The 22,368-nt window shown below is 49.9% G+C and overlaps 1 protein-coding gene across 1 annotated transcript; it reads right to left on the minus strand.

The window, feature by feature from the left end:
- Positions 1 to 1,929: 1,929 nt before the first annotated feature.
- Positions 1,930 to 11,896, minus strand: LOC124703729 (protein NETWORKED 1A-like). The gene is made up of 6 exons (XM_047235958.1): positions 11,751 to 11,896; positions 10,341 to 10,553; positions 6,987 to 7,334; positions 5,580 to 6,901; positions 3,700 to 5,469; positions 1,930 to 3,286 (listed from the first exon to the last, which is right to left on the minus strand). Exons 2-6 carry the CDS (start codon positions 10,441 to 10,443, stop codon positions 2,252 to 2,254), a joined length of 4,578 nt encoding a protein of 1,525 aa, XP_047091914.1. The 5' UTR covers positions 10,444 to 10,553; positions 11,751 to 11,896; the 3' UTR covers positions 1,930 to 2,251.
- Positions 11,897 to 22,368: the final 10,472 nt, after the last annotated feature.

Consider the following 22,368-nt stretch of genomic DNA (forward strand, 5'->3'; position numbering starts at 1 on the left):
CATTTTGTATCGATGAATTACTCCATCTATTTTCATTTTCTTCGCTTTTTTCGTTTAGTCAAAATTAAAATTCATCAAGTTTGACAAGAAATAAAAGAAAAGTATAAATAGCCAAAATAACAAATGCATAATGTATAAAAATATAATCTGTGATGATTAAAATGTACAGTAAGTCAGTAATAGATTTTATATTGTAGATGTTGACATTTTTTCTAAATATTTTGTTAATTTTGACAAAGTTTGGTTTTGACAAAACCTAGAACGCAAAGTAGCTGTGAACGGAGGGAGTAGTATGAAGCAATGCAACTTTTCATATCTAGGAATTCATTTATACTGTGTCCATGTGTCTATGAAATCTTGACTTACATTATAAATTTGTACACACATGCATACAAATTTGTACACGCAGGCAGGGGACATCAATTATTTAAGCTGCCCAGAAAGATTTCAGTTGAAGATACCGCCCATTCAAAAAGTTGGAACCTTATTAGCCCCAACAATGTTTTCTGACTTGTGGTGGGGTCGCAGCGTCGACTGTCCTCGGGGACCGGCATACACATTGGCAAAAGGTGTACATTTTTTTCCGAAATGGAGATAGCCAAAGGTGTACATGTAGTTGATCAGACTGAGCTTTCATGCATGTTCCTCAGATTTTAATTGCAGACAAAGAAACCCAGTGGAGAATTTCTGCCGCGCGCGCTCAATATCCGTTTGGTACACCGTGACATCCAACGTCACCATCCATCTTCTTATTTTATTTTGAAAGTCGATCTCATCCATCGATTTAGCATCTAGCAGACACGAAAGCTCACCACGCATACATATCACCTTCTCTCGTAACATCAGCATTTATTTTTCCTAAATCGGACTCCAGAGCAAGTGATGGATTTGATCAGTATATTATCGTCATAATCTGACCAGGACCTTGATATGGTCAAGCTAGCAGATATCACTCTGTTCCACAATATAAGCCGTAACGTAGGTAGTAAATATAACCGTCAGAGAAACAGCCGCTGCATCAATAGAAACCAAACGTCAGGATTCAGCAGCTGCGTGGATCCATCATCAACTGTGTGGTCAAAGAAGATGCGCTAGCAATGGGTCATTGTTAACCCTAGCTCAAGCCTCAAAGTCACATAAGATCGACCTGTAAACTGAAATGCATGAATATAATATAAGGGGATTGTTGAGGTATATATATATCACGCGTCTTTCCTCGAACAACTTGGGCTTTTCGGGAATATGATATGATCAACCTGAAATTTTAATACAAGAGGGAGATCGATGGCAGGTTCTAGGAAATGCGCTTTGATTATTCGGTACCTAGCGACTCGATTTGGGTGGGATCCATGCCAAGACCAAGAGGAGACCCATTCTGAACCTGCCAACCCAATAATATGGCATGACTAAAACCATGGTTTTGTTGATCTCTTTTCCTTTAGGCAGGTTAGATGTAGAATATTAGAACAGAAAATATTAAAAACTAATTGACCCCTAAAAGAATTTATGAATGCCGATAGGAAAATTCCGAGAAGATGCACTTAAAAGTAAATACAAAAGGCTTTTACAAAAGTATTTTCATACCATTGGATTGTACAATGACTAACACAACCGTTGCAGAAAAGGATGTGAACTCTACTACTTTTGTTCTTAATGCTTTATCATGCTTAACTCATAAAATGGTTGTAATGCACTCACAATCTCCGGCAGTTGGTAGTGGGTACTCGAAGAGGCCCTGCTAAGAAGCCACTGGTCTATAGTGAGGATGGAGAAAACTAGCAAGGCTAATAGAGCCTCTCTAACCACCCCATCAGTATATAAGATTATGAAGAAAAAAAAAGATGTTCATCAAATTCATAACCGCAATCCAGTCGACAATCTTGTGATAGTAACATTGGCAAATCTTCGTCTGTTTATAAATGTACAAAGTACCACACAAAAATGCTCTCTAAGTATTTAATTCTATACCCTCTCTTGTTTACAGAAAAATTATACTATAATGTTCTCTTCGGATGATGTGCAGAACATGATCCAAAGCTACAAGCAACATATGTTAGCAGTAATTTTACAAGCCTGGCGGTAAGTTTATAACAGATGTTTACAGTCAATGACTAGCATTTACAATCCTTAAATACCACTTTCTTTTTTACCTAGACAAACATGAACAGATGACTTGCTCCATCTGAAGACTGAAACTGAAAACCCTGGCCTCCCATATTTCGCCTTTAAAAAGTATTGGCGCAAACAGGAGTTAGTCATCGATGGTCTTTGCTCTCATGCAACCACAGGGCGAACATCGCGGTTGCTTCCGATTTTCACGCCTTCGACCGTAGAGATAGTCTACCAGCTGCACTTTTGACCGCCGATGTACGGTTTTCGATGCGCTGCTGCTAGTCTGCTCCTCCTCATACTTCAGCAGAGCCTGCTGGACCTTCTGCATTTCCGCCTCCAGCCTCCCTATCTTCTCTGACATTTTCCTTGCACGCTCCAAGATCTTCCGCTGGTGCCTGCTCCTCAAGTCGACGTTGTCCTCATCGAGACCATCGGCGGATGTGAATTCTTCAGCCTTCTTGGCCAGTTTACTGTTGGTGTCGATTAACTCGATGATGGTACTTTCAGCTTCTTTTATTTGATATCTGACACTCTCGAGCTCAAGCTCTTCTGATGCCTCAGTGTTTGTTTTGAGCCCTTGAATGCTGGACTGGAGGGTGTTGAGCCTCTTTCCATCAGAAGATAACCTTTGAATGACCTTGTTCCTCCACTCCTGGTGTGGCTCCATGGTGACAGACCTCGGTAGCTCTTGGTTGACAACACTGAGTTCCTTCACCACCACTAGCTCGGCAGGAGACTGTTTACTGTTATCTCTCTCAAATGACTCACTTCGCGGTGGTCCCAAATCATCACGCACATGGCTACTGCTTGGTCCAACAACTCGTGCTGCAATTTTCTTTTGCTGACCAAGGGAATCCGTTGGATGGCCTGAAGAAGTTTGGATGAGGTCAAGTTGTATGTCTTTCAGCATTTGCTCATAGTTCATTTCAACCAAGTCATCATCCACGATCTCCTTAAGTTTCAGAGCCTCAATCTGCTTCCTTGCTCCTCGCAGATTGGCATTGAAATCAAGCCTCTCTTGCTCAAGAAGGGAACTGGTATCCGTGACCACCTTCTGGAGCGTTTTGATAGTTTCATGCAATTTTTGCAGCTCCATGTCCTTCACTGTTCTCATTGAATTTTCATCACTGAATCTCACCATGGTTTTCAGGGTCTCAGGAGATGATGAAATTCCCTAAGAAAAAGAACAAAAAAGTAATATGAGTTCTGGAAATGAAAGAGGATAACTTCATGAAAAGTACAAGGTGCCAGGTTTTGTTCTTATGGAAAATATATCGTTTTGAGGGAAGTATATCAGATTTCCCATGCATATGATTAGTAATTAAATGCTGCAATAGAGGAGGTGTAAATTATAAAGGCTTTGATATCTCTTTTCAATAGAAGATTAAGGATAAAAACTTTAATTGGTGTATTAAGGCATTAGTAAAATAAGATTTAACTTGTTAGAAGATGAAAAAATAGAATCTGATAGGAGAAAATTTTAGGCATGTGCTTAGAGCCGTGTATCATGTGGATATGTGTGGTGTGTTTGCGCACATGTGTCTCGCATGTAATTGCCAAATAATGCATGCAAAATGGAATGTGTACCTCCATCTTGAGTTTATTTGATTGCAAGCAATCATTGGCAAGGGACAAGGTTTGTTTCTCCAGGGCACTGACTTCGGTCTGCAATGTTCCTAACATTGTGACATCACCATTTAGATTGACCTTCAGTCTTCTATTCTCAATCTCTACAGCATTTAGCTTGTCTTTCAGCTCATCCACATATGAATTCCTTCGAATGATATCTTCCTTCAGCACTTCCTTCTGCACCATCGCACTTATCTCATAACTCTCACATGTTATGATGAGCTCAAGAACCTTTTCCTTGAATAGAGCAGCATTCGTGATAGCCATTTGCATGTGAGCTACCAATTTTGAAATCTCTTCGTTGCAAGATTTGATGTCAAAAAAAGTCTTCTCCTTGCTCCTAAGCATTTGCATATTTTGAGGACACTTAAGTACCTCCTCCAGTAGCATTTCATTTGATCTTTCAAAGCCAGCATTGTCAACTTTTTTGTGGCTTTTTGATTCCATGTTTGCATGATAACCTTTTCGGGTCCTGACAGAATTCAGGAGATTGACATCTCTTCGTGATGGATGCCCTTTTCCTGTGATATTTTCTGGACTAGGACGGGCACTTCTCATGGCTATACAAATCTCTTCGTCGAGGTGGTTATCCTCGGATTCTAAATCTCCAAGCTTTTTGTTCATCATCCTGATGTCCTGGGAAATCTCGCTTCCTGCAGCTTGGAGACACGCAAAATCATTATACAAAGACTTCAATTCCAGGGTCCTGTCTTCGTGAAGGTTTTTAAATATCACAAGAAGGATGTCTTTGCTGACAGATTCACTGATGAGAGTGCTGAAATCATCTTCAAAGATCATCTCTTTTCTCCTGGAATCATTTAGTTCATTTGCAAGGAAAGAGTTTTGTTGAATCAGCTTCATAATCTCACTTTGCAGTGACCTCCGAGAATCTTGCAGTTCTGACAATTGCCCAACCAAGAACTTCGCCTCAGCCCTTAAGTCCTCAACTCTGTGGTTACGAGACTCCATCTCTTCCCAGAACTCATCGCTGATATTCACAAGTTCTTCCCTCTCTCTCTGCAACTGAAGCAACTCCTCGCTGTTTGCTTGCTGATCTTGCTTGAGGATGTTCCTCTCTGACCTCAGGTCAGCAACCTCCTGTCTGAAGTGCTCCAGAAGTGTGACAACGAGTGACTTCTCAACAAGCTCTTTCTGTTTCACATCCTGGGCATCAGATATTGTATTCCTTAAGCAGTTGACCTCATGCAAGATGAGCTGCAAAATGATGTCAAGCTTCATTTCGTTTAAGGATTCATACTTCTCATCCAAGTGTAATACTTTCCGCACTGAGCCAATCCCTTCAGTTAGCTTCTGATTATCCTGTGACAACCAGTCCAGTTTCTCCTCATAAACCTTACATACGTCTTCCTTCTTTTGCAATTTTGCTGAGTAAACAGAATTTGCTTCAGCCATGTCATCCAAACACTCTTTTAAGATGAAGATCTCTATCTGGGCTTTCACAATCTTCAGCTCCTCCTCTTCAACCTGCTCCTCTCTGTTCCTTCCTTCCTCTAGCAATATGCTAATTTTGTTCTGTAGACCATCAAACTGAGTCTTGCTTGTTGTGAGCGCATCTTTGTGTTCTTTCCTCTCAAGTCTTATCAGTTCTTGTAGCCTGATCACTTCATCAAGCACTGAGTCTTTCTCCTGTTGTAAAGCTGAGTGTCGCCTTTCTAGCTCTGTGTATTGTGCTTCCAAACTCTGAAGAGTATTGCTGATACTATCAACCTGGAACAATAATTAAGCTAAGTAGATAAACTAAGAAGGTCAACTCAAATTCTATTTCTTATGACAACTGGTAGAAACTAATACAGTAAGGTTATTTTCACATAGCATACCTGAAAAACAAGAGTTTTCTTCTCGGATTGAAGAACTGAATTCTGATTGTGGACTGCCTCTGAAGATTTTTCTAGCTCTTTCAACTTCCTCCTCAAGCCCTCGAGTTCAGCGTTGGCATCAGATAATGAATTCTCCAAAATGACGTTCTTCTCGAGCAGAGCCTCCATGGTCTGAGAAACTGCCTCAATTTGCGCAACAAGCACAGCTCGCTCGGACAGATGAGTGCAGATCCTAGAATTGAGTTCCTTACATGATTCCTCCAATGCCACCTTCTTCGCTCTTAACCCTTCAAGCTCAGTAGTTGAAGCTGTTAAAGACTTCTCCAACTGTGCATTCTTCTCAGACATCCTCTCCAACTGCCTCAGGTTTTCAGTATGAAGAACTTCCATTCCCTCATGGTTCTTGATAATACCTTTCAGCTCAACATTGCCATCCCTCAACTCATGTGCAAGAGATTGTAGTGATTCTACATTTAAGTTAACAGATTGTATTTGCTCCTTGATTGAGAAGTGTTTCCTCTCCAAGTCACTCCTATCCTCCTTAAGGTGAGAAAGCTCATATTGAAGTGTCTTCTTTTCATCCACGTTTCGATGAACCTCTTCCTCAAGTTTCTTTTGCTCATTCTTCAAGGAAATAATCTCATCCTGCAAACGAATTATCACTGCCGAAGAAGAGTGATATTGGCCATTCAGTTTTCTGTTCTCTTCTAGAATATTGTCCAATTCTTTCTGAAGCATAAGATTTCTTGTTTCACTGTCCCTCAATTTGCTTACTTCACTCTGCTTCTCAAGAGCCAAATGCCTCAGTTTGTCCTCTGCTGTCAACAGCTTTTTCTCGAAAGAAAGGTTCAGCATTTCTGCTTGCATGCACTTGAGATGCTCCTCTTCTATAGAGATGTTAAGCTTTTCCAACTCAACTTGCTTCTCATCTAGCTCGTCATGCTTCTGCTTCAACAAATGTTTCAGATTCTCTAATTCAATATGCAAGTCCTGATTAGCTCTTTCAAGCACAACGAAACGTGCATCTTCTGTGGTTGAAGGCAGCAACCGAGTTTGCATCTCCTCTTTCAGCCTGTTGAACTGCTCCTGGGTGTGCAATATGTCAGACCTGAGGTTCTCTAATCTAGCAGTCGATTGTTGGCATTGCAGAACTGCAGCTTCTTTCTCTGCTTCTTGTTGTGCGAGAGCCTCCTTGAGACAAAGAACCTCGGATTCTGCATTATTGCTCTGCTCTAACACTGATGAGATCCTGTTCTTGAGGTCATGGTTTTCCTGTGACAGACTTGCTAGTTCTTTCTGCAGCTTCTCATAATCCTGGTTACCTGCATGCAAGAGCACATCTTTTTGTTATTGTTGTATTTTCAGTGTTTCAGTTTTTATTTTATTTATTAGTCTTCATGAACTTACCTTTACCACACAATTTTGAATCACCAGCATTGATGAAAGAGAGGAAACAATGAGCCATGTCTGCATTGTCCACATCAGTTTCAATGGATGCAGTATCAGTTGGGAGATCATCATCCAGGTCCATCAGAACCTGATCAGGGAATGCTTCAGCTATTTTTCTGTGGGCCTGTCGGAGATCGCCAGCTGCATGATCATATCTTTCTGCTAATGCTCGGTATGCACGGTACAACTCCTCAAGCAAGGCCATCAACTCAGGTCGCCTTCGGTAGTACATTTCCGCCCTTTTTGCGAATGATTCTGCATCTTCTTCAATGATCTTGATCATCAGCTTAATTTTGCTATCCATATCTGTATAATCAGGCATTTAAACATTATAAGCCCAGTACAAACGTCAAAGAAACACTCAAGCACTATCCCATACAAGGAAAATGGCCCCAATACTTTGTTGTTATCTAGTCATTTACACTCTTTAATTAGAAAGATGTATTTCAAGACATGCAGCTTAGATTAGAATTCCCTTCACTGCTTGTGGAGTGCCGGCTTATAGTCGCAGAATGAACAATCTATGTTCACCTCAAATGCCTAACAGTTCCTGTAACAATATAGCATGTGCGCTTATGGAGGACACAGTTTCTTTTGGCAGGGTACATTACTAATGCATGAGCTTCATTTGAACACTAATACATGTTCCTCTTCTAGTAATCTTACATATGCGAACAACACGGTAGATCATTTTCCAAAATACCTACATTCAAAAGTTGCATTTTCTTGCTAACTATTTCAGACAGGCGAGTTCCATGCGTGATCATGTATTTTCATATCTACGATTTTTTGTGTGTAGTTCATCTGACACTATGGTCATGTTAAAGTCCTAAAGAAAATGATGGTCATGTTAAGACCTGAATCCTTAATAAGACTCTCAATCACGATATGGTGTACTCATCAGTTGGTTTGACGTCTTCTTTTGTTCATTATTGAATTTTATGGTTCATCGCTGATTGTTCATTGTTGAAACTTATTAAGCAACAAGCACAAGATTCTAGATTAGCAGAATTTATACTCTGAATTTTAGGCTAATCATGTACTTCCACAGTATTCTAATGACTTTTTACACGCATACCATGACTCCACCACAGTGCAACTCCTTGAACATAATATTATATGGATACAACAATTCTGTACTTCATCATTACTATTTTTTTTAATGGATACAACAATTCTGTACTTCATCATTACTTTTTTTTTTCTAAACGGCCCCCGCGTCGCTCCGCTCTGGGGCGACACGGGCGGCGGCGGAAACCCTAGCTAGCAGCCCTCCCCGTCTGTCCACCTTCTCCCTCGCCGCCGTTGAGAGGAGCTCGCCGGCAAAGCCCGCGCGCGGCTGCCAAGGACCGCGGCGGCGGGGACCTCGCTACTCCCGCTCGTCGGGTAGAGCTCTGGCATGGAGGCGGCGGCCTCGGATGGTGTGGGCGGCGCCGGCGGCAGCAGGGGCGTTCGCTGGTGCTGAGGGCCGTCCTCCTCGGCCGCGTGGGTGGCGTGGGGACGGAAGCTGCTGGTCGTGTGGTGGAGGCAGCCCCCGCCTCATGGTTGGTGGCGGCGGGGCGGTTTTCTTCTCCGCCTCCTCTTTTTCCCAGCGCGGGGGCGCTGCAGGTGGCAGCGGAGGCTACGGGCGGGCACGCAGCGGCCCGGAGGCGCTGCATCGGGAGGTCGCGACTGCGGCGCTGCATCGGGAGGCCGCGGCGGCGGCGCTGGTCCAGGAGGTCGCGGCTGCGGTGCTGCTTCGGGAGGCCGCACCGGCGGTGGCCGCGGCGGTGGTGCCTGCGGGAGGCCACGGCGGCGGTTCTGCTTCGGGAGGCCGCGATGGTCAGCGGGTCCCGATCTGGGCATGTCGGGCCATGCGGGCCGCGGCCGCTAGGCGGCGTCTCCGTTGTGGCGCAGGGGCGGCGCGGTGCTGGCCATGGTCCTGGGCCGGGAGGGCAGTGCGGTGGCGGCTACGGGTGTGCGGGGTGCTCATGTCTACGACTTTCAGCGTTCGTCCTCGAGCCCCGTGTTGGTGTTGGTCGGCGTCCCCTCTATGTGGCGTTCCGGCGGCATCCACGGTGCTCTTCGGCGGTGCTCCGTTGGCTTCTGGGTGGGCAGCCCGCTGCGCGGCGGCGGCTAGAGGTTGGCCAGGAGGTTGCTGCTAGAAGACGAGCGTTTTCAGGCTGCGGGGCAGGGTGCATTCGGCTCTCCGGGGGTTGCGTTGCGGTGGAAGTAGGTGGTGGTTTGTGCCGGTCCTTGTTGGGCGGGCGCGAGGTCTTGGGACTCTTTGCTGGGCGAAAGCTCTGTCTTGGCGGCCGGCCAGGACCGACGACGGTGACGCCTGTGGGCGCCGCATCCTTCTTGAAGGCGTCGTCGAAGTGGGTGTTTCTTGATCTCCGCCCGGGCTCTCCGGGGGAAACCCTAGATCCCTCGCGGGATCGGGCGTGGGCGGCGCTTTTGTGTCGCTTTGCCTCTTGGGGCCTCGCTTTGGACGTCCACCGGACAGAGGGACTTGTGGAGGGTTTTGGTGGTTTCGGCGGAGGCGGGTTCGTCTTCGGCCAGGCGGGGCGCGGCCTTGGGGCCGGCGTGGTAGTTGGAGCGGTGGCTCCGGTCTTTCGCCTCCGCCTGTTGCGTTGAGGTGTGGTGTCGACCTGGTTGGTCGTCGACCCGTGTGGAGCGCAGCCTCGGGGCTGATGTGTGGTGTCGTGTTGTAACGGTTTTTCGGCCAGTTTTCGTTATAAACGGGCCAACTCTTTTCTCCTATATCAATGAAAGGCAAAGCTTTTGCCTCGTTTCAAAAAAAATTTACTATTTTTTCTTCTCACAATCACAGTATTATGAGGTAAGGACCACATAACAGCAGATTAGATCAAGGCAGTGTTTCTATTAATCGAAGAGTAGTGCCTCTATACTCTCCTGAAAATTAAATTATTCAAATTATTCTGGAGGTTTTCAGGTTTCAAAACTTCAACTGTAAAATGATTTTGTACTAATGTTCCATATGTGTATAACAAATACCATATTTTCTGCATTTTCTATTTAAGGGTGGTCAACACAATTCACCAATGACACTCAGCCGGAAAGTATAACGCTCTTCAGTAAGATTTCCTTTTTTATATATATGGAGTAAGATTTCCTTGAATTAACCACTCAGAATACCAGTCTAAATTTCTGCTTAAATTGCATATATAGAAACTAACCATGAATTTTGGATTCAATTATTTTGTGTGTATTTGCTTATGATTGGAGAATCAGGATGACAGTTGTTGAGCCAGATCAGCATCTGAGGCATGCTCAGTTTGTATGAATAGCTCAACAAGTTAACATGCTTACCTTCAAGATTCTCCTGGAGCCATTTTGAATTCTTCGGGCAGATATGACTGTTCCACCACCACGAGTACTTGCGCTTGGCATCGGTCGGCGACGTTGCTGCCATTATGCTAACAAGCTAAATTGCAAAGGAAAATCACTCGATGTTCTGCGATCCCACAGCACAGAAGTATGACAGCAACAAGAACTAGTCGCAATCTGACACCATTCAGTTACCTGCAAAATAGTAAGAACTCTGAGAATGCTGAGTTGTGTTGACATAAACAAAGAGTCAAGCTCCTATTTTTCTTCCAGAGAACAAGCCACAGCTGAAGATCAACCCAGTGACGCCAGGTTTTCTTCATGGGAAAATCACATGGCTAGCTAGTACGGCAGCAGAAAAACCTCAAAGTACTGAATTTGTTTCTGGATAACCCAGTTCTGACTTCTGAGCATGGCTGTGTTGATGAGCAGGTGGTAGGTATGGTATGATGAATGAGAAATAGCAAAATTGCAGGCATGGCGATCTCCACAAAATAGCTCCAGCAAGTGCTTATCACAAATGTCGGAGGGTATGGCTATGCACCATGCAACATAGAGATAAAAACTCGGTACAGTGATGAATTGCCTGATCAAATCAGGAAAGAGGGGACACAGCGAAATAAGAAGAACGTAGGACCAGAAATTTATTCAGAGAGTTCAAAAGATATGCAAAGAAAAACAATAGCATAAGCAGAAATCAGGATGTCATAAGCTTGAGATCACCTCACGAATTGCTCGAAAATCCCACTTAACTATAAGTACCTAAAATAGAAAGAAATAAAAAAGAAAGGGAGGTTGCTTGTAGGCATGCCTAGGAATGGAACATAAAGCTGGAATGATGGAGAAAAGAGGTGGGCAGTGACAAGAAAACCCAACCACCCAATAAAAGATGCCCCCAACCACTCCCCCGCTCCCGAACGACTCGCAGAATGCAGCGTAATGCAAAACCAAACGACAAAGAGGCCGCATTGATTGCTTGGATAGTTCATCAGGTTGGTTTGCATCAGTGATCACACCAGAAAGGGAAAATAGCATCGAACCAGAAATCATGGACCGAATTCATAATAAAACGGGTATCCTGAATCTACCGAAACAAATAAGGAACCACGGAATTCAGTGAGACTGATTTTCTACTGAGGTCCAAACCCTGAAGGGGGGGAACGCAAATTATACTAGTTGCTGAATTCGCTAAATTTCGTGAAGGCCATAGTACTGAATTACTGATGATGAAAGGGGAGGTTTTTAAACCCTGCAAAAGGGGGCAATCTTGCAGCAGCAGATGAAAGGCAAATCACCATCGACGGAGATCACGAGGAGACCAACTCCGCAAGAGAAACATAACAGAAAAAACCGATGCATAAAAATTCACCTGATGAAGAGGGAGAACCTTACCCCTGTTTCCCTCTATCTGCAGTTGCAGCTGCAACTCGATAGAGATCCAGCCGCTCCCATGCCGCCTCTAGGCCATCTCCCCCCAAAGCTGAAGGAATCGACAGCACCGCCGCGAAATGTATGTGTCGGTAGCAAGACGACAGGAATGCTTCTTCTTCTTCTTCTTCCTCGGAGCCGTCCGCCTCCCCTCCTCTTCCCCTTTCTTGGAGCAGCAGAGCAAAACTTAATCAGGCAGGGAGTTTGGTTGCTTGTTGGCTAGTGCATTCGCCGGAAAGCAAGGACAAGGCTTGGGGCACAAAGAGCTCGGCTGATTCCGGGGCCGGCGTGGAATTTTTCCTCTCCGTCTATTCGGTTTGGTGCGGCGTCGGCGTTCTTGTCCCTGTGTGTGAGCTGGGGACGGCGGCAGTGTAAAACCTGACGCTTTTATGGAGGCATTCAATACTGCTAGTACTACTACTCGTTTCTTTTCCGTGTGAAGATTTCAGATTTGCTGGAAACGCTGGCAAGATCTCGCGCGGCGAAATTAGTGGGCGATGATGGCCCTCTTTTTGGCTGATTAGTAGGCTCGTGGCTTTTCTAGCAGGGTTATAATTAGTTGGGCAATTAATGATTCCAGTGGGGGCCTCCTCTGTAGTGTTGTCAAAGATTGGAGGAGTAGTATAGTGGTGCTGAATGATTTTGTTTGTGAGGAGTATATATAATGCAGCATGATTAGAGTACAAAGCAGCATGATTAGACAACAAAGCACAAGTATACAAAGCAGCATATGATTAGACTTCAGTGCACGCAAGTAGTAGTACTCCCTACATTCTAAAATATAAGGTACCATTTTTCACATGGCCTTTTATGCACAAGTTTAACCAATATTAACTTTGTTTCTATGAATAAAGTGCACGTCTATTTCAGACAAAATTTGATCAAATAAATTAAGCAATAAAGTATTAATTATATTGTACGTAATTAGTATCGTTGGATTCGTATTGGCAAACACTTTCTAATGATCCTAAATTTGTACCAAGAATCTTTATATTTGGAGTAATTAATGGTAAAAATATATGAAAAATGAGAACGCCTTATTTATTGTAATGGAGGGGTATACTCCAACTACTCCCTATGTTTTTATACAAGACCACTATCTTTTCTCGAGAAGATTTGGTTAGGTTTTCTCTCTCACAAAATGGTGTGCATTAATGTGAAAGTTGCATGCAATCATATAAATAGAGACACCGCATGCAACATATTTAATTAGCCTGAAGCACGAGAAGTTTTCCACATAATTAATCCTGCTACTTATTATACTCCCTCCGATTCTTGCGTCTTGACACAACTTTGTCATGATACGGATATATATAATTAACAAATGCATCTACATACATTTATATTTAGACCACACAAAAAAATACATCCATATCTAGATAAAGTTGACTCAATTAATATGAATCAGAATTTGATTTCGTTTCTTCATACTCCCTACATACCGGTTTATTAGGATATTACGCATTTCGAGGTAAGATTTTGACTAAGGATTTTTCCAGCAAAATAGTAGTCATATGTCACCAAAAGTATATATCAATGGGAACATCTTTATAATAGAATTCAATGATATATTTTTTGTGACATGTAACTAACATTTTGTAGGCTAAATTAATAGTCAAAGTTTACCTCAAAATACGCAATACCATGTAAAATGTTGAGAAAAAATGTGTTGACTATGCTCCCAGATCAAAGAAGAAGCCTAGTCCCCTTTAAAAAATTACTACCAGTGTGGGGACAAAGATACGTCATTAGGAAGGGTAAGAACACCATTGTGGGTGGTGATACTACAAGGAAAAAAGGCACCCATAATGATTTTGCTAGAAATTATAGTCCTTCTCATGTGCTGCGAGGCAAAAGATGGCCATGTTTATGCAAAAGATTTCAAATATGTTGAATGGTCTATCTGGTTTCCAAAGTTCCTGTTACTATAATAATAAAAGAGGACCAATCTAGCAATAGGAACCTACAAAAAGACCTGACTCATTGTAGGAGTATCCAGCACTGGGGCTGGATTGTGGCGTAACAACTAACAAGTCAGAGCATCTCTAGTAGAGTCCGAAAAAACTCAAACTGAAAACGCCGAGTTCAGTTCACCGAAAACACGAGTTTCTGATAAAATTAGTATTGGCGCAGAATAGAACCCGTAAAATGGAACTGAAGAAAGGAATTCGAATTGGCGTGGGTAATTTGAGGCGATGATCATAGTTTATAGATGACATAGATGTTCCGATTGAGCATCGTTACTTACATTGTTCTTGCAATTGACATAAATACTGGTACACGGGCAACCTTAACCTAGCTAATAAGCAAAATGCGGTCTATTTCGAGCTATGGCGCACGCGGGCGGTGCAGGTGCTGGCGGAGATGGTCGGCGGTGTGGAAGTCTTCACGCGTCGTCCTTGTCAAGCTCGACTATTTCGAGCTTGACCTGGCGGACGCGGGCCTCCCGGCGGGCCGCCTCGTATTCCCTCACCTGACAGACGGCGTCGGCCTCCTCCCGGCGGAAGCGCGCCCTCGCCTCCGCCTCGCTGATGGCGCAGGTCTGCGCCATAACGGCCTCCTCCTCGTCGCTGCCGTGGACGTAGTCCCCGACGGAGAATGTAGGCGACCGCGCGGGGACAAGGTCGTCCTCCTCGCTGCTCGCCACCACGGGCAGCCGCGGTGCGCGGCTCGATTGCCCGGAGGAGGAGCCCTCGCCCTGGTTGGCAAAGCGCGCGAGCTTCCCTGGGGGCGTGAGCCCCCAGTTCGTCCAGCGGCGAGCGCTCCTCTTGCGTGCGCCCTCGCTCCTCTTCCACTTCCGCCACTCCGCCTCGGTGCGGAAGACGGGCGGACGCGGCGGTGAATCGCCACCGCCCAATCCCGCGACACGGCTGTGCGAACCTCCACGGAGGCCATCGCGCGGTGGCGGGTGGAGGATCGGTGGCTGGTTGCGCGTGTATTTCTCGTCGAAGCGGGCGACTGGCGGCGGCGGAGGGAGAGGAGACGGCTGAGGGGAGTAGGGTTTGCGAACCGAACTCCCCTCCGCGAACCCTTTTAATAGGGGCCGTGCGGGGAGTTTTTCGGGCCCCTGAACTTCGTATTCGGGCCGGCCCATGTATTCAGTCTCTGATCTGCGCGCGTTTCGGCCCAAACCTGTAAATCTGGCGAAAAAGTTCAGTTCCGGCGGGATTTACGGGCTCTGTTAGAGATACTCTCACATGACCTTGTGGAGTTTAAACAAAATTTATCGAGCACCACCTTTGTCACCTTTGAGGATTCTTCAAGGTCTAAGAGAATCCCCAAACCATCCCCAAACGGTGCCGGATCGAGCGTTTGGGGCGTGTTTCGTTCATGTCGTGTTTGGGGGACTTCGCTCCCCAGCCGCGTCCCCCCAAACACCGCCCCCAAACATTAAAATACTCTTTTTTGTTTTTTTGCATTTTTATTTCAATAAAGAGAAGAAACATTCCACAAACTAATACATAACGTGGTTTACACGAAGACATAGTTTGGAACATGGTTTTCCACAAACTAATACATAGCTTGAACCATGGTTGACACAAATATCAAATATAGTAAAATAACTAAACCTAACTATGTCGGGCATCGAAGGTTTCGTGTGTTCGCTGCCAAGAAAGAACACTCGAGGGCACACCCGGTCACCCAAACTGGAAAATCCAGCTGGTGACAGTGCCCATGTTGGTTCTTCCGAGAAAGAACAACCAGAAACCTCCGTGCATATTTTTGTTGCGAAGAAACAACACTTATCAGTCGTCGTCCTCCTCGGCGATGTCGTCGTGGTAGTGTCGGCGGCAACGCGTCTCGTCAAACAACTTGACGCTCATGTCCCTGTCGTCAAAGTAGGAGAACACGAGCACGAAGCCGGCTTCGAGGCGGTGGTGCGCGAGAACTTCTCCCAGCCGATGTGGAGGTACATCTTGCCGCGCGTCGTAAATCATGTCCACGATCCACCGACAGCAGCCACAGGCATCCTCCCGCAGATGCAGCGAGCCCGGGCGCCCGTCGCCGGCGACGAAGTCGGCGAAGGTGTACGACAGCCTCTGGATGCCGTGTGGGTCGCCCTTGAGGACGACGACCAACTCGAACAGCACGGGCCCCTCCTCGTCCTGCATGTCCGACGATGAGGACGATGACGGCGTCGCAGACGACGGCAAGCGTGCAGCTCTGCTGCGACCTCGTCCTCCGCCTCTACCAGCCATGGCGTCGACTCTTGAGATGGTGGCGGCTAGGGTTTGGGAGAGAGGCACTAAGGTTTATGTGTGAGAGGGACGATGAGAGGCGGCCCCTTTTATAGGCCGGAGGGAGGCGGGGGAGCGGTGGCGCTCATTAACGCCGGCACGCAGAGCTAGGCGCGACGAGACGCTTCGCTGCACCTCTGCGGGAATTGCACCGTCGCTGCGCACCAATAACTTCCGCCGCGAGGTAGGCGACGGTTAGGTTAAAATTCAATGTGCCGCTGACGCGTCGGCCCCGCCTCTCCCCACATCGCTTTTCGGTGTGTCCGGCGTCCCCGGTATAGCGGGGACGGGCTCGGGGCGCCGGACACCGTATCGGACCGTACCGGACAAAAAACGGCTTTGGGGACGCGGCTGGGAACGTTTTTTTGTCTGACGTGCCCTAAATTTATTTGGGGGACGGTTTGGAGGACGCGACTCAAGATGCTCGGAGGTATTGAAATTATGCAAGGTGGCATGCCCCTTCCCATGTGGTTCTCGCGTGACCCAAATTGTAGATCGACTTGTATCAAACACTACACCGTAACTGGGTAGTTACTGTTGAGATACATATCTTGTATATCTGGATGTGTATCCTCTGTAGTTATTGTATAGCGATACATATCCTTGTATTTACTATTGGGCCCGCCTCCTTCCTTGTATAGTCGAGGACGTGGCCTATATATGTACCGCCATATGCATCCGATCAATACATCGAGCATTGCATCTCCTTCTACATGGTATCGTACACCTCCTAGATCCTAAACCCTAGCCGCGCGCCGCCTCTCCTTCCCGTGCGCCGCACCCCCCCCCCCCCCCAACCCCTAAATCCTAGCAGCGCCGCCCCTCCCCCCCCTCCCCCCGCGCGCCCCCCCCCCCTCCTCCTCATGTCAACCCCTAGCCCCCACCCCTTCGCCGACTCCTCCCTCCCCGACCCCGGCCAGCTCCGCGCCGTCGCCATCACCGACCATGTCCCCGTCAAGCTGTCCACCACCGCCGCTAACTACCTCGCCCGGAAGACGTACTTCTACCTCCTCTTCCGCGAGTACAACCTGCGCGATCACATCGACGGCACCGCCGACCTCCTCGCCTGCGACGCCGACTGGCTGGCCATTGACGCCACCATCATCCGCTGGCTCTTCCTCACCGTCTCGCCGGACATCTTCAAAACCGTCGTTCGGGAAGGCGATGATGCCCGCACGGTGTGGGGAAAGATCAACGGCCTCTTCACCAATAACAAGCTCCAACGTGTTGTCTTTTTGCAGCAGGAATTCTTCAGCACACCCCAGGATGATCAAACCTTGGACGCCTACTGCCTGCGCCTCAAGGCAATCTCCGACGAGCTCCAGGACCTTGGGTTCCGGATTGGCGATGAGCTCCTCCTCTCCACCCTCACCGCCGGCCTCAGCGAGGACCTCGGCAACGCCGCTCCAACCTCACCCTCATGACCAACCCTACGTTCGAGCGGGCGGTCGACTACCTCCGGCCGGAGGAACGCCGGCCGAAGGGTGTGCGCACCCGGGCGGTTCACACCGCTCTATGGGCCGGCGGCAACAGCGTTCTTCCTCATGGCGGAGGAGCTCCACCGGCGCCCACCCCCGCCCCTCCACACTCGCGCCTCAGCCGCAACAGCACCAAGGAGGAGGGGGCGGTGGCCGCGGCCGTCGCCGTGGCCGTGGTGGTGGCCGTGGCGGTGGCCACAACGGCGGCCCTGGCATCGTCGGTCCGCGCCCCGGGTACTCACACCCCACTCCGCCGTGGGCGGGCGGACACAACCCCCGGACGGGGTCGTGCACACCCACACCATGCCCGTTCCGCGCCCCCGTCCCCCGCACCGTCGGCCCCCGTCCGCCGACGCACCGTGCCTTCCTCGCCGCGCCACCGCAGGCTCCCGCCGGCCTGCCCTACGCTCCCGTCTACAGCGGCATGATGCCGCAGGCCCCGACGGCCCACTGGGATCCCGCGTTGTACACCGCCCTTCAGCACGCCCCCTCGCTGGGCGCTTACCCTGGCGGTGGAGACTGGTTCATGGACACCGGAGCCTCCGCACACATGGCTGCTCACCCGGGTAACCTTTCCACTTCATCTCCAACATCCACTTCCTCTCGCATCATCGTCGGTAACGGTGCTGGTCTTCCCATCTCTCATATTGGCTCCACTCCTTTTCCTTCTAACTCCACACCATTGTCTCTTAATAATGTCTTAGTTTCACCACATCTTGTTCAGAATTTAGTTTCCGTCAAAACTCTTTCTCGCGATAACTCAGTAATCGTGGAATTTGACGAGTTTGGTTTTTCCGTAAAGGACGCCCGTACTCGGATGGTTTTGCACCGCTGTGAGAGTCCCGGCGACCTGCACTCCGTTCAGCCGTCTTCCTCCACTCACGCTGCACCTCGGGCGCTCTCTCGCCGGCGTCGACCTTTGGCACGCTCGTCTTGGCCATCCCAGCTCCACCTCGCTCCGTCAAATAATGAGAGGCTTTTCTTTTTCATGTAATAAAATGGCGGCTCACTCATGTGACGCCTGCCGACTAGGCAAACATGTTCGGCTTCCTTTTAGTACTTCATCCACAGCTTGCATCTCTTCCTTTTCAATTACTTCATAGTGATGTATGGACGTCCCCTATACCGAGTCATTCTGGTTTTCTTTATTATCTTGTTATTCTCGATGATTTTTCTCACTTTGTCTGGACTTTTCCTCTTCGTAAGAAATCTGATGTCGCTTCAACACTCACCGCCTTTTATTCTTATGTGTCTACACAGTTCGGTCGTCCCATCCTCGCCCTCCAAACTGACAACGGCAAGGAGTTCGACAATGTAGAAGGATAGAGGGAGAGAGATATGCGGAATATGTTGGATGTTGTATTGCGCCTCATGGGCGAGTATATATAGTGGTACAAGACTTGGAGGCTAAGATAGCTCTCCTAGAGATATGGTAGGTAGAGATTACAAATCCTAGACTACCTAATATACCTATACCAAATATATCTCTAACACCCCCCCGCAGTCGTAGCGGTAGCGACGTGAACAAGAGTAGCGTCGCGGACGGTCAGACTGGAGAAGAAGCTGGTGAGGCGCAGGCGAGGTGGTAGCCCTTTGTGCCGGTGTCGAGGTAGCCGAGAGCGTGGGTGCTGCAACCTTGGTCGAGGGAGCCGCGCGGGGGATTGCCGTGGTCGATGTCGTGGGCGGGTGCCGGTGTCGATGTAGCCGCAAGCGCGTAGTGCGCGAGGAGAGTGACGGAGACGCGTCGAGGCAGTCGTGGAGGTTGTCGATGCCGAAGTCGATGCAGTCCGAGCCGTCGAGGACGACGTGCGGCCCTAGTTTTGCCAGAACCAGGCGCACGTCGGGGACGAAGGCATACTTCGGTTTTGCCAGAACCGAGTACACATAGAAGAAGTCGGTGACGCGGTCGAGGCAGTCGTAGAGGCGATGCCGAAGAAGACGTTGTCGAAGCCGATGAAGACGAGACGTCCGGCGCGAGTTTGCCAGACTCGGGAACGTGTCGGGGACGAAGGCACTTCCGGTGTTGCCAGTACCGGGCATGCGAGGGTAGGGAACATTACAAAGTGCGCGCCATGTCGGAGTAGACTAGTAGAGGAGGTCTCGACGACGGGTGTCGGAGAAGAGGAGCAGGTGGTGTAGTCGGGGAAGAGGCGAGTCTCGACGACGGGTGTCGGAGTAGAGTAGCAGGTGACGTAGTCGGGGAAGAGGCGAGGACGCCGGCGGCGAAGCTGTAGTGTACGAAGATGTAGAAGACGGCTAACCCAGCGGTGACCAGGGGTGGTCATGCTGGACGCCTAGACGGGCGTTGTGGTGGTCGGCGAGCTCAGCGTGACCTGGAGCGGTTGGTGAGCCCAGCGGCGACCTGGGGTGGGGGCGCGGCGGCGGTACACGAAGTAGGCGAGGAAGACCCAGCGGCGTCACGAAGACCATGCGCAGACGGAGGCGACCCGCGCCGAAGGGGCGGCGCTGTGGTGGCCTCGGACATCGATGCGCGGGGGACGGCGAAGGTGACCGCGTGCGGCGACGCCACGGCCTGAGGGGCCGGCGTAGCTGCAGGGCGCGAGTCGGTGCAGCGGTGGGACGCCACCAGCGACGTACACGTCTCAGAAGGCGCGTCGATGGCTAGCAGCGTGGACCAAAGGCGGCGGCGCTGCGACCCGAAGGGGCGAACGCAGCGGCAACCCGATGCTCGATCGGTGGTAGGCGCGTGCTCGGGGACGTGCTTGGCGTTGACGTGCGCGGGGTCGGTTGATCAGACCGACGGCGGCACGATACGCGCCATGACGTGGACGACGCGCAGATCGGAGTCGATGGCAGCGTTGTCGATGTAGTCCTGGGCGATGACGGCGAAGACGGACCAGCGATGGAGACCGCGCGGGCGAGACAGCCTGCGGCGTCGCACGTAGGGGCGCCCCGTGTGCGGCGCGTGCGGCTGTGCCGTGCGGTTGATGGCCGGTGCAGGTCGATGCCGTTGTCGGAGTAGAGGCGCAAGAGGACGACGGCGATGGGCGACTCAATCCGATCAGTGATCGGTAAACCAAAGAAAACGCCGGTCGAGCGACCGGCGACGCAAAAAGAAAACCAATCTACGGATTGGAAAAAAAAGACTCGAGGGCAGCGGATCAACGGATCGGCGAACGAACCCTCATACGGGTTGCGCGGCCCCCGGAGTAGATCATGGAGATCGACCTCCCCGGGGGCGGCGCGGCGCGGAAGCTTGGGCGGCGGTTAGGTCAAGGAGCGTGCCGCTCTGATACCATGTAGAAGGATAGAGAGGGAGAGAGATATGCGGAATATGTTGGATGTTGTATTGCGCCTCATGGGCGAGTATATATAGTGGTACAAGACTTGGAGGCTAAGATAGCTCTCCTAGAGATATGGTAGGTAGAGATTACAAATCCTAGACTACCTAATATACCTATACCAAATATATCTCTAACAGACAACACCACCATCCGCACCCTCCTCTCCACCCACGACACCATCTTCCGCCTAACTTGCCCATACACCTCCCAGCAGAACGGCCGCGCCGAGCGCGTCCTACGCACCCTTAATGACTGCGTCCGTACCCTCTTGTTCCACGCCCACATGCCCCCTCGGCTCCGGCCGGACGCCCTCTCTACCGCCACCCTCCTAGTCAACCTACGCCCGTGTCGCCCTCGCTGGAATTACACACCACATAACCTCCCTGTTTGGCTCACCCCCTCATACGACGGTCTCCGCATTTTTGGTTGCCGTTGTTTCCCTAGTACCGCTGCCACCACCCCTCATAAACTCGCACCTCGCTCCATTCCGTGTGTCTTACTCGGTTACCCGGCTAACACCAAAGGCTACCGTTGCTATGATCCGGTCTCTCACCGCGTCATCACATCCCGGCACGTGTACTTTGATGAGCACTGTTTTCCCTTTGCACAGGAACAGATGAGGACTTCTCCTCCCGCGACTGACAGTCCGCGGCGTCGCGGCCCTACCTTAGTGGAGGTCCCTGGCTCGGCAGCGCCTCCGCGCGCTCCCTCTACTACAGCTGCGACGCCTTCCGTGACGCCCTCGAGCCCTGCCTCGGGCTCACACGTGGCGCCCTCGAGCCCCGCCGCCTCGCCCTCGAGCACTACCTCGGGCACCGCCGTGTCATCTGCGCCCTCGAGCCCCGCCGCCTCGCCCTCGACACCGCCCGCGTCGCCCTCGAGCACTACCTCGGGCACCGCCGTGTCATCTGCGCCCTCAACCGCGTCGCCCTCGAGCCCCAGCTCGGGCGATGCTTCGCCTCCGGCCCCGCCTCCGCCTCCTCCGCCGCCGGCGACGGGCCCCCTCACGCGCGCCCGTGCAGGGATTCGCGTCCCGAGCACGCGGTACCCCTCGGACGAGTACGCCCGCACCGCGTCGACCTCCGCGGCTTCACCAGCCCACGCCGCCGCCTATGCCCACCTCTCGCCCGGGCTGCTCTCCGCGACCCGCAGTGGTTTGCGGCCATGCATGATGAGTTCGACGCCCTGCAGCGGAACCGGACATGGACGCTTGTTCCCCGCCCCCTCACGCCAACGTCATCACCGGAAGTGGGTCTTCAAGCACAAGTTCCATTCGGACGGTACCCTCGACCGCCACAAGGCGCGGTGGGTGGTTCGTGGTTTCGCCGGCCGCGCCGGCGTCGACTTCACCGACACCTTCGCCCCGGTTGTCAAGCCCGGGACGATCCGCACTGTTCTTCAGCTCGCGGTCTCCCGCGCATGGCCCGTGCATCAGATGGACGTCTCCAACGCCTTTCTTCATGGCCATCTCGAGGAGCAGGTCTTCACGCCAGCAGCCCACCGGGTTCGTCGACAGCCGCCCACCCCAACCATGTGTGCCTGCTCTCGCGCTCGTTATACG

Source organism: Lolium rigidum, chromosome 3, assembly GCF_022539505.1.
Source record: "Lolium rigidum isolate FL_2022 chromosome 3, APGP_CSIRO_Lrig_0.1, whole genome shotgun sequence".
Classification (NCBI taxonomy): Eukaryota; Viridiplantae; Streptophyta; class Magnoliopsida; order Poales; family Poaceae; genus Lolium; species Lolium rigidum.